Source organism: Dunckerocampus dactyliophorus, chromosome 13, assembly GCF_027744805.1.
Source record: "Dunckerocampus dactyliophorus isolate RoL2022-P2 chromosome 13, RoL_Ddac_1.1, whole genome shotgun sequence".
NCBI classification, from domain to species: Eukaryota; Metazoa; Chordata; class Actinopteri; order Syngnathiformes; family Syngnathidae; genus Dunckerocampus; species Dunckerocampus dactyliophorus.
The window spans coordinates 7,598,164-7,611,010 of NC_072831.1; the positions used below are offsets into that span (position 1 = coordinate 7,598,164).

The following is a 12,847-nucleotide window of genomic DNA, read 5'->3' on the forward strand; positions in this document are numbered from 1 at the left end:
CTCCTTGTCTTTGCCCGTTTATGTTGCGGCTTTGATATTTCCCATTTTTTTGTTACAGTTTAAAACAAATCCTTGTGTTTTTATTACTTATTAGTAGGGATGTCCGAAAAAGGAGCCTAAAAATTAAATATTGGTTCATACCGGTATCGGATTTTCTGCCGATAATGATCGTCCCGCGAGTGATGACATGCTCCACACAGCAACAAACTTGCTAGCTCAGCATTTCCAAGTTTGGCCTTCGGATTGTAAATATGTGTAAGCGAGGATCTTAAGATGGCTGCTGTGCAAGCTCAACACGACGAAAGGACAGCGGCTCGGAAGGCATGTTTTATTAGTACGCAGCTTTGTTTCACTGTCACACCACACAAACCGTCAGCAGCCAAAGACCAAACAGCACACTTCCAGCCTTCACAATAAAAACACCGCATATTGCAGTACATCCTGTCATACGACATAAAACATAAAAATATCTTCAATTCACAATTAAATAAATCACAGTTCTTTGACATATTTGAAGGTTTTTCAAAAAAAGTATTGGAATAATGACTTTCCCTGGTAACTAATTACATTTATGAAGTGGTAAACTAACTAGTACTACTTTATGAAAGTAATTGGCCCAACAGTGGTTATTAGTACAAACATTTTAGCTTTCTCTAGTTACATTCTGCCTTTTTGCTCTACTACTTTTCATTTTTCATTTCATTTTTGTTAATTTTGTTTCTGCAATGTACCACAGATCCATGGGAGACAAGCCGCAGTTTGCAGATGGCCCCTTAGCCACACGTTTGACACCCCTGGCTGGCGTGTTTTGTCGACTATGTAAGGTGTTGCCATGCGACAGAGGAGCGCCTCTATTTATTACTGAATAAATGCATCACGCAAGAAACACTTCCTGTCTTTCACTTTTAATGCACACCCATACTCACTAAATATAGCGACAAAGTGGCTAAATTGTCGAACCTGACCTATTCTGCTACGTTGTATTCTCTGGCAGAGCATGTGTGCATAAGGTGTGTTATGATGCATACCGCCACAGTCATACTTTGTGTATGAGCAAACAGGAAGCACCAAATTCATTCTGTGGTGGAGCAAATTTGATAAATGAATGTATGAGAAACCCTGACAACTTACATCTAGAGCAGGGGCGGCAATTCTGTCGATTGCAAGCTACCGGTAGATCGCCAAGGTAGTTTGGGTCAATCGTGTAAACGTCACTTTGTAGTTGTCATATGACAGTCAGCTGACATTAAGCTCCCCTCCTGATTCGCGCTTGCTCCCCCGCAGCGTTTCAAGCTACACACGAAGGTGCAACTCTCATCTTTATTATTCTGATTATGGATGAACTAACTCAGCGGTAAGATGTCTATATCTATAACAAAAGTTATCTGTTCACTTGTAGCGGCTAGTTACGTGGAAAAAAGTGTATTGTTTACTGGCTTTGCTTCACATCATGAACTCTACTACAGAAATCAGTGTTTTCTACACGTTTGCTTCTTAAACTATTATTTCATGATGAAATTAAAAATGTGCCCATTGGTGAAACCTTTTCAATATGTTGCCTTGACTTCGGCTGCATTGTCTTTTGCATCATCATTTTAAATTCTCGTATATGGGTAATGTTTGATAGCAAATGCTAACTGGATGTAATACATGAACTGTGTGCCCTAATGAACATTACATAGCTAATTTGACTGACATATTACCAGTACTCAGGTTATGTACGCAACTATTTAGGAGTTATGTGTCATTATCTTTATTTCCATATTGAAGTGAATTATGATAGCAACTACTTTACAGATTACCGTAAACTTTGAAAATGTGAATGTGAAATAATATATACTTCATATATTTTAATTAATATTTACAATATAATTTCAGAGTTGACTGGTTACATTTTGCATATGTTATATGTTTTATAGAAAGACGTAGATCATTTTGACTTGTACTTGCATGCTGAGAAAGTACGTGCACTCCTGATATACATGTATAACCTACATACAGTAAATACCTACTCATATTTAAAAAAAAATAAATACAGTAAATATATATCCATCCATTTTCTATACTGCTTCTCCTGTTATAGGGTCGCAGGGGCATGCTGGAGCCTATCCCAGCTGACTTCGGGTGACAGGCGGGGTACACCCTGGACTGGTCACCAGCCAATCGCAGGGCACATATAGACATACAACCATTCACACTCACATTCATACCTATGGACAATTTAGAGTCGCCAATTAACCTAACATGCATGTTTTTGGAATGTGGGAGGAAATCGGAGTATCCGGAGAAAACCCACGCACGCACGGGGAGAACATGCAAACTCCACACAGAAATGCCCAAGGGAGAATCGAACCCAGCTCTTCCCGATCTCCAGACTGTTACTGTGTTGGCCAACATGCTAACCACTAGACCACCGTGCGCCCGTAAATATATATACTTTCTATATTTATAAGTGTGAGCACCCCTGATCTAAAGAATGCAGATGACACCTGCCACTTGCTCTGTCCCATATTAAGTTTATACCTTCCTTTCAAAAATTCAAGACATTCCAAACACTTTAGGACTTTTTAAGGCCTTCAAATTCAAAAGTTGCATTAAAGACTAGGACTTTTTTTTAGGACCCGTGGGGACCCTGTCAATTTCTGTTCCAATTGTGTGGAATGCATGCACATAAAATACTTTACAGTCTTGCACACTCCCTGTGTTCTGTACTACTGCTGGTTTTGCTGTGGTAATTATCACCCTTCAAATGCCGATTGCATGCAGCGGGGAGACGCCAGATTATTCCCCCCATGTCTCTGTCGTCGCAAATATGTTGTTTATCCTCTGGGCTTTTCTAGTTAAAACTTTGATTTGGAAGGTTTATGGACTATATCCGTACATGCTGTTTTGGAGGTGCATCCCAGTAGTTTCCACTTTTTTACCTCTTTTGTTGTATGTTTCATGGTGCTTGTTTTTTGTTCCACAATTTTTGCACCACTCTGCACTGAATGAACAAGTGTTTCATGCCATCTGCCTCTGGCGTACAGACTAGCCCCAAGACTTACCTGTTCTAGCAGCAAAGACTCGACATTTTCTTCAATTTTCCACTTGCTGGGACTATCCCAATACTTTTTGTCCATGTGGAACATAAAACCTAATGTTGATTTTGCACAAAAACACATTTTTTTCTATGAAAATGTATCTTAATAAAGTTAGACATTAAAGTTAAGTTGGACCTACAAACCCATGAACAGTTCCTAAAGGTGTCCCAATACACTTAGTCCACACGGTGTGCTATTAAGCAGTCAAATCAGACATCACTAAACGAGTGAGTATCTGGCCACAGAAAGCCGTCAATCAAAGTCGGGTCCGGCCTCTGTCGACCCGTTTGCAGCATATAACATAAAACGTGAAGGCGCTTCCTCGGAGGATGGATGGAAAATAAATGAGAGTCGTAAATGGAGCAAATCGTTTCTTTGGCGGCTGTCATCTTACGAGGCCTAAAGCGATCCTGCTGCAGCTTTATCAGCATGCCTGTGATGGACCAGGACTGCATTCACACCGGGGGTGGGGGGGTGTGAGACAGGGCATTCCCTTGCTATCCATTGAAAGTATGTTACCACATAAATGTAAATGTAAATAGTTGGCAACATAAATGAGTACCCCTCACAGTAAACATGTACAAATTGTGTCCTTTGGGTGAATATTTAGGGCTAACACAACTGTTATCTAGCACTGCCTTAATCCTCTTGGACATGGAATTGAGCAGAGCTGCACAGGTTGTTACTAGAATCCTCTCCCACTCCTCCATGATGACATCACTGGTGGCGCTGGTGGATGTTAAGACACCTTGCGCTCTTTCACCTTCCTTCCGCTTGAAAATGCTCTCAATTGGGTTCAGGTGTGGAAGAGACATACAGTACCGGACCACTTCGTCACCTTCCTCAGCAAGACACTTGTCAACTTGGGGTGTGTTTGTGCTCTTTATTATGTTGTAAAAACTGCTGTGAGGCCCAGTTCCTGCTTCAAAGGGAGGGTGATGATGTTCTGCTTCACAATGTCCCAGTACAATGCTGGAATTCATCTTTCCACTGATTGAACCGCAGCTCTCACAATACCGGCAGTACTCATGCAGGCTACCACCACCAAGACCAAAAGACAAAAACAATTGCTAATTTTGTCACTACTGACAATTTAAATCACCCAGATTTGGGAGCAAAGTCTGTTTGATGTGCAATACTTCAGGAAGGCAATGTGTGATATGCTACATGCTCTTATGACTCATTAAACTCATCAAGGATGACGCCCTGCTTCACATGTCACAGTTGAAATTAATCTTTTGCCTCAATGAACTGCAGCTCTCCTACTAACAGCAGTACTCCTGCACACTACCACCACCATGTTTGACTGTAGACAAGACAATTACCTTTCCTCACTTGTGTTGCCTGCTATTTAGGCAATAAAGGTTCTGTTGATTCATCTTCAGTAGATAGTAAATCTATACTGCTATACAAGCTGTACACAAACTACTTTCAATAGTATTCTCCCTTGACAAGATATACTGCCATAAAAATGTGTGCTGAAATGTGAGTGCTGTACTTATCTTTGTGAGATACTAGTTATAGTTATAGTTGGGTAACATTGAGGGAATGGTGCTTGTGTCAAACCTGTTATTTTGCTGCGGAATAAACGGTCTGGGATGTGACCACAAAGTGGTGGTATGCTGCTGATGGGAAAAAAATTCCTCATAGGAGCACTTAAGATAAAAAAAAAAAAATGTAATAAGAAAAAAAATATGACAAAGCTCTAAAAATGTCAAAAGAAAAAGTGTGACTTGAAAAAAAATTAAAACCCTAACTTTCAACCAACTTGTCGACTCGCTTTTATTTTGGTGGCTTTTAAATATCACCTGGCACAAACTAAGTAAAATGATGACTGCTGCTCTGGAGTGTACCAGAAAAATCAAAGGTTGTGTGTGTGTGTGTGTGTAGTGAGTGAGACCAACCTCTCGTCGCCGTGACGCCCAGCAGCTCTGTTTGATCTTCCAGACGACTGCAGCCACAAGCAGCAGAGACAGGAAGCAGCTGTAGGTGGACAGGAAATACAGTCAAAAAGTATGAAAAAAAACCTTTAGATGCAACAACTTCAAATCTATTGTACAGTGTTCCCTTGTTTATCGTGGGGGAAAGGTTCCCAAAATAGCCGGCAATAAGTGAAATCTGCGAAGTAGCCAACTTTATTTGTCTACAATTATTAAATGTTTTAAGGCTGTAAAACCCCTCACCATACACTTTATACACTTTTCTCAGACAGGCATTAACATTTCCTCACATTTTCTCTTGTTTAAACAGTAAGTTCAAAACTTCGTTTAAATTCTAATGCTTAGCCTATGAGGTTGGATACAAGAAATGATTAAGTGACTCACTCATATTTCACTCCTCTGACCATGCATCTTTGTCCTGGCGACGCTCCACTGAACCGTTTTTGTATCCTTGTTAAAACATATTGCTCCTGTCGTTGTATTTTCCACCTCCTCCTCCAACCGAAGATGAATTTATTCCATAATGGTGACCTACAGCCGCGTAACATCTACCTTCCTTCAAACTTTTTGTGCAATGGCTAGCATCTTCCTCTACCTTTTGGGTGTCGTCGACATTGTGGGTTTTGTCAGGGGGAAAACGTGCAAATATACAGAGTTCTGCAAAGTTTGCTAGTGATCAGACAACAGGAAACACGGCAGTTTGGCACGAAGAAGATTGATTGCCAATGGTCTACAGACAATCAGGACGCAGAAGACAACGGGCAGGTTCTCACTTAGCCAATCCGGGGTTGTAGAACACAATGCACATTCATACAAAGTAAAACAAAAAAAAACACAAAAATTGCACTAACACCCCCCCCGGCAAAACAGCAAGTCCGCAAAAAGCGAACCGCGATGGAGCGAGGGAACTGCAACACACAAAAACAGGGCCTTGCTAACGTATTTGGCCTCCTTGACCTTTCGCCACATTTCAGGCTTCAAACATAAAGATATAAAATTTGATTTTTGTTTTGTGGAGAATCAGAAAAGTGGGAGACAATTGTGAAGTGGAATGAAATTTATACAATATATTTAAAATTTGTAACAAATAAAAAACTGAAAAGTGGGGTGTTCAAATTTATTTGGCCCCTTTACTGTCAGTGCAGCCAACTCACTCCAGAAGTTCGCTGAGGATTTCTGAATGATCCAATGTTGACCTAAACGAGTCCACCTGTGCGTAATCAAGTCTCAGTATAAATCCACCTGCTCTGTGATAGTCTCATAGATAGTATAAAGCGCAAACGGCATCATGAAGACCAAGAAACACACCAGGCAGGTCCAAGAAACTGTTGTGGAGAGTTTAAAGCGGGATTAGGATATAAAAAGATTTCACAAGCTTTAAACATCTTGCGGAGCACTGTTCAAGCAATCATATTGAAATGGAAAAAGCATCAGACCACTGCAAACCTACCAAGACCAAGGCGTCCCTCTAAACTTTCAGCTCAGCCCAAACAAGGAGAGCACTGATCAGAGATGAAGCAAAGAGGCCCATGATCAATCTGGATGAACTACAGAAATCCACAGCTGATGTGGGGGAATCTGTCCATCGGACAACTATTAGCCGAACACTGCACAAATCTGGCCTTTATGCAATAGTGGCAAGAAGAAAGGCATTTCTTAAAGAAATCCATAAAAAAGTCCCATTTTTAGTTTGCCATATGTCACCTGGGAGGCACACCAAACATGCGGAAGAAAGTGCTGTGGTCAGATGAAACCCAAATTGAACTTTCTGGGCAAAATGCAAAACGTTATGTTTGGGGTAAAAGTAACTGCACATCACCCTGACCACATCATCCCCACTGTCAAACATGGTGGTGGCAGCATCATGGTCTGGAGCTGCTTTTCTTCAGCAGGGACAGGGAAGATGGTTCAAATTGATGGGAAGATGGATTGAGCCAAATACACGGCCATTTTGGAAGAAAACCTGTTGGTGTCTGCAAAGGCTTGAGACCTTCTAACAAGACAATGATCCTACACATAAAGCAAAATCTACAGTGGAATAGTTCCAAACTAAACATATCCACCTGAATCTTTACTGACCTTGAGCTGTTTTGCACAGAAGAATGTGCAAAACTTCCAAAAGACTTGCAGCTGTAATAGCAGCAAAAGGTGGTTGTACAACATATTAATTCAGGGGGGCCGAATAATTTTGCACACCCCCACTTTTCGTTTTTATTTGTTAAAAAAAGCTTAAAATATCGTATAAATTTAGTTCCACTTCACGATTGTGTCCCACTTGGTGTTGATACTTCACAAAAAAAAAATCCAATTTTTTTATCTTTATGTTTGAAGCCTGAAATGTGGCAAAAGGTCAAAAAGTTCAAGGGGGCCGACTACTTTCGCAAGGCACTGTAACTATAATGATGGTGTCACTAAGTCAATCGTGTCACATGACAGAGGAGGCGGTGCTTAAGGAAAAAACATCACTTTGCACTTCAACACAAAATTCACCTGAGGTCTGAAAGGTGATGTCACATCATGTCACTTCCTCTGCCTGTGTGTGTGTGTGTGTGTGTGTGTGTGTGTGTGTGTGTGTGTGTGCGTGCGAAAAGGACAGGAACAGAACTACCAAAACAAAGGGTTTGTGCGCGTTCCAACACATCATCTACAACATCTCTTGCAATCTGAACTTCATTCGGCGACTGTCACGCCTCTCGCTGATTTCCTGTCAGCATTCACGCGGCGTTCCGCCTTGCACCTTCTAGATTTCAGCACTTTCACGACGAGGCTTTGTAAAAAAAAAAAATAAAAAAAATAATAATAAAAAAAAAGGCTCAAAATGAATGTTTCAGCTGAAGTGTCATACTTCACTGAGCTGCAACTGCATGGAACAAAAAATGCACAACATGATGGAAAAAGACTACATGCTGCAACAAGCGCGCAACAGAAGATACAAATGTTTCCAATACATAATGATATAGCTTGAAGTCTAACAAAATACACACTTAACTCATTCAATCCCAGCCATTTTTCCAAAAGACAACCCCTTCAGTACCGGCCAAGACCATCTTGACTGATCTTTCAAGGCACACAGAATATTGTGTTTTACGGCAATATAAACATGGAACCTACCAAGATTAGACACTCGTCTTTCATCAGAAACCTTTTTCCGTTTTTCTGTAATCAGCAGTAGGTAACATAGGTAAGTATCAGTTCCCGACTAAAACAGGGAGAAAACCAGCTTTTTGTGAAAAGCATAACATTTCAAGCATAACTTTCACTTTGACACAAATGTTTTGCTTTTGTGACAGCTCAAATATCTAAACAACTATACCACAACATAAACAAGACAAAAAAGGGTTGTTTTATATCAAAATAACAATTTACAAATATAACACCATGATCTATTTACAATTTTCACATTTGGAACTCTTGTTCCCTACAATTTTCCTACACTCCTCCACGTTCTTCCACCTCTTCCTTGCTGTCGTGTATGTTTTTTCCATTCAAATTCACATGTTTAGCTCTAATCAAATGCACTTCTGCCACCTTGTGGCCTTTTTATGTCTTAAAACGTCTCTAAAAGTGACATCCATTAGTGTGCAGTTGCATCATCACCTCTTTTTTGCCTCTCGCGCAAAAAAACGTAAAAGAAGTATGAATATGTCTTCGGAATCGGGCATTCGGGTTTATAAAAACGCATAAATACATATTTGGTATTGAATGCGCTAAGCTACATTCACACTGCAGGGTATGATGCCCAATTTTGATATTTTGGTTAGAATTAGATTTTTTATGTAGACGTTCACATTATCAAAAAAATGCAACTTGTTAATGTGAACGGAAAGCATCCAGGAAGTGCTGTGCATACGCAAAAGCACGGCATCACACGCACTTCCATATGTTTATGGGATCAAGACTACTGCAGTGTGTGCTTTCCTTCACACGTTTGTGGCAATTTCAAGGATTTTGTGCGGGAGTCAATATTTTCTTCACCAAATGATTACGTGTAGGAGATTACGATGAAAGCGTGCAAGAACTAAGGCAATGGCAGTTCGTGGAGAACTTGCTACGGCATCTGTTCCGAGGAGTGTGTCGGTGGTAGGAGTGGTGGGACATTGCCGTGAGCCGCTTCACTGACATTTTTTATTTTCGGATGACAAGAAGAACTTTTTCCTACATCGGTGAGTACCACTATCCAAGTCTTGCATGGTAAACCGCACATTTCAATGACATACAGGTCGGATTTATGCGACCTGACCTTTCAGACTGCAGTAGATCAAATTGGATTTCTATCTGTATACGAACGAGGCCTGAGTCGCATTTGAGAAAAAATAATCCAATTGTACTGTTCACACTGACATGAACATTTCAGATACATATGAGCAAAATAATTGGAATTAAACTGCAGTGTGAACGTAGCCTTTGACTAAATTGCCTTCGATATTCTTCAACATTGACGTTAGGTATGTTGAAGACTTTAAACTGTCTTCAGTGTTTCCAACATGTATGTCCTATACACTACTCCAGATCAAAATGTTATGACTAGTTGAAAAATTGCAAGAATTTACATTTTGCACTGTTGGACCTTAAGGTGGTTCTAAGTAGAGCTTCAAAATGTAAAAAGAAGAAACAGGGCAGCATTGGCTCAGGTTGTCCAGAACGGATGGAAGGGTTGGTGGTTCCATCTCCGCTTCCTCCATCCCAGTCACTGTGCTGTTGTGTCCTCGGGAAAGACATTTCACCCACCTTGCCTCCAGTGCTGCCCACACTGGTGTATGTATGTGAATAAATGTTTGCTGATGGTCGGAGAGGCCAAAGGCACGAATTGGAAGCCACTTTTCCGCCACTCCACCCCAGAGCAGCTGAGACAATACAGATAAGACTAAAGAGATGATCATCGACCCAAGAACAAGGGAATAGGAGACGCATAAACCCCTGTTTATTGATGAGACTGAGGTGGAGAGGGTGAAAACCTTCAAGTTCCTTGGCACACACATCAGCGAGGACCTCACCTGGTCTCACAACACCCAACAAATTATGAAGAAGTCCCAAAGGAGACTGTACTTCCTGAGAAGCCTGAGGAAATTTGGCATGTCCACCACAATCCTGAGTTGCTTCTACAGATGCACTATCGAAAGTGTCCTTACCGCCTCCATCACTGTTTGGTATGGTAACTGTACAACACGTGACAGGAAGGCACTCCAGCGGCTGATCAAGACCTCACAGAACATTGTTGGGGCAGCCCTCCCCTCACTGCAAGACATTTATAAAACTAGAGTCCTACGAAGAACACACAACCTCATCAAGGACAGCACACATCCACAACACTCATTATTCACACTCCTACCGTCAGGCAGACGCTACAGGAGTTTGAAGTCCAGGACCACAAGGCTGGCAAACAGCTTTTACCCACAGGCCATCAGGCTTCTCAAGATTTTCATTGCATAGTATAACTGCTGTTTTACCATGCACATGACAATAAAACTCTCTTGAATCTTGACTACAGTGTGTACCAAATGCACCGACGCCACTGATAATTATACATCAGCATAAATGATTAGTCATGACTTTATCATTTTGAGTTTTGTTTCAATTTGTCAAAAAGTTCAGTTAAAAGCATCATGCTTAGGTTATGCATGCAAAGATATTAAACATTTCAAAAATGTACCTGCATTGTTTTGTGACTAACTTAAATTATGTCCAGTCCTATATTTTGTAATTGTACTTTTCCTTAACTCATTGACTGCTAGCCATGTTCAGAGCACAGAGCTCCATACTTCGGCATTTTTGCTGAACTTTCAAGACCCAAAGAATATTGAATTTTAGGTCTACATAAACACTGAAACTATCTAAAGAAACTTTAGACTCTCTTCTTTCATCAGAAAAAAAAAGTTTGTTTTTAGCCTTTTTGGGTCTTTCGATATTGGCAGTAGAACATAGGGTAGTTTCAGCAAAAACAACAGATTTTGACCAAAAAACAGAGAAAATTAGCTTTTCCTGCAGAGAAGCAAATCCAAGCAGAGTGATGGTGGGATCTGCTGGATGTGGGGATGAATCCCTGCTGCTGACAGATCCAGACGACAGCCACTCGTCAGAAGAATCAGGGTTGTGTTCTGAGTCACCCGACTCAGACTGAACTGCTTCCGGTGTCAGGCTCCGGTGTCGCGCCACACAGCTCAGTAACGCTAACCACTAGCTTGTTGCTTCGGCTGCCATTGTCAACTGCATTTGTGTCTACATCACCCATGTCACCTCTATCTTTCGCGACCGCGTCACTACTGAAGGCAGATCCACCCACAGACAAGGTCTGTGATCGTGTTAGCTGCCTGTATTTTCGATCTCAGCTCGATTTCTGCATGTGTTTCGCCATTTTCCTCTCTCAACCCACAATCCGTCTTCTTCATAGACCATGTGTCGCTGCCGGTTGGAGGAAAAGAGAACTGTCAATAGACGTGGCAGTCAACGTTACTTTTTGAAAAGACGTCAATAGATGTCTTTGGCAGTGAAAGAGTTAAAGTAATGTCAAAATATTGTCTCAACTCATTCTCATGATATCGTGTATCATCTTGTCGCATAAGCTTAGTGTATCGTGACACCATGTAAAATACAAAAAAATGTGGGGGCCAGTGTTGAGTAGCTGAAAAGTGAGCTTTTTTGAGAGGAAAGTGGAAGTGGCTGCAGAGCGAGCGAGAGAGGGCCTTGTCATGGTCCAAGCTGACAGTGAGACAACAGCCACAGGGCAAACAGCAACAGAGCGGGCCGAGCTGAATTCCTAAACCCGCCGCCTGCTGCCCTTTTCTCCAGGGTGGCAAACAAGAGCATTGGCACTGTGGCCGATAACTTTGTTTAGTGAACCGCATGGCGACCTGCATGTCCACACTGTGGGTGGCGAAGGAGGGGGGTCAATGTGCGCGTGTCCCAGTTAGCAAAGGGTTTGAGCTGTCCAGCTTTTTGTTGCCATTTGCTGAGGACGAGCTCTCCTCTACTTACCCTCTCACATGGCTAATTAAAGCAGCTGCCATGACACCTGACAGGAGGGGGAGGGGCCGTGGGTGTGATGTGTTGTCTCGCCAATTGCCATCTGTGTTAAAAGGCTCCTTGACAAGGAATTGCTTCAGAGGTGAATGGAACGTGGCCAAGGTAAGACAAGAATGACTCTGAAGAAGAAATATGGTCTTAGACCTGAACACACTTTCAAGAAGCTTGTGGCATCATAGACAAACTAAATTGGGTTTGAATTTGATGGTTTCATAACAAGCACTTAATTAAATTCTTATTATTAATAGTGTACAAAAAGCAAAAGAGAATTAGTTACGTGCGGAAAAATACACAGGTAGAAGAATACACAGTCTCGTGTTGCGACACTGAGGAAGGACAAAGTCACTTTCGTTCTTTTTAGTTAACTTTTTCCCTTCATAATGTCTCCCAAGCGTGAGGCAGACTCTTCTGATTGCAGGGCATCAACGAAACAAAAAGTGAAGTGAAATTAGACGTCGCACAAAGCTCAGAAAGTGGACAAATCAACATTGGCTGCATGACCAGTCAAGCGTGAACAACATACGGATAAAGATGGTATCCTTGAACATGTGAAACGATCTGCTCCTATGAAATGGAAAATGATAACTCAGCGTAAAGCCGCTGCTCCCAATCAAGAGGAGCCAGTTGAGGTTGCTTGGGCATCTAGTCCAGATGCCTCCCTGGTGAGGGGTGAGGTGTTCCGGGCATGCCCAGCTCGGAGGAGGCCCTGGGACAGATCAAGAACACGCTGGAGGGCTTATTTCTCACAGCTGGCTTGGGAATGCTTCGGCGTTCTCCCCAGTGGAACAGGGACACTACTGACAC

General features: G+C 41.7%; 1 protein-coding gene across 2 annotated transcripts in view; it reads right to left on the reverse strand.

Moving 5' to 3' along the window:
• Positions 1–12,847, reverse strand: part of atrn (attractin) — a 108,013-nt gene that overhangs the window by 41,537 nt on the left and 53,629 nt on the right. For both annotated transcript variants that reach the window (XR_008573402.1, XM_054796144.1), the window contains exon 26: positions 4,988–5,066. Coding sequence is in view for 1 of the 2 variants with exons in the window: in XM_054796144.1 (XP_054652119.1) it covers positions 4,988–5,066 (79 nt within the window). In the remaining variant the exon portion in view is untranslated. The remainder of the gene's footprint in view (positions 1–4,987; positions 5,067–12,847) is intronic.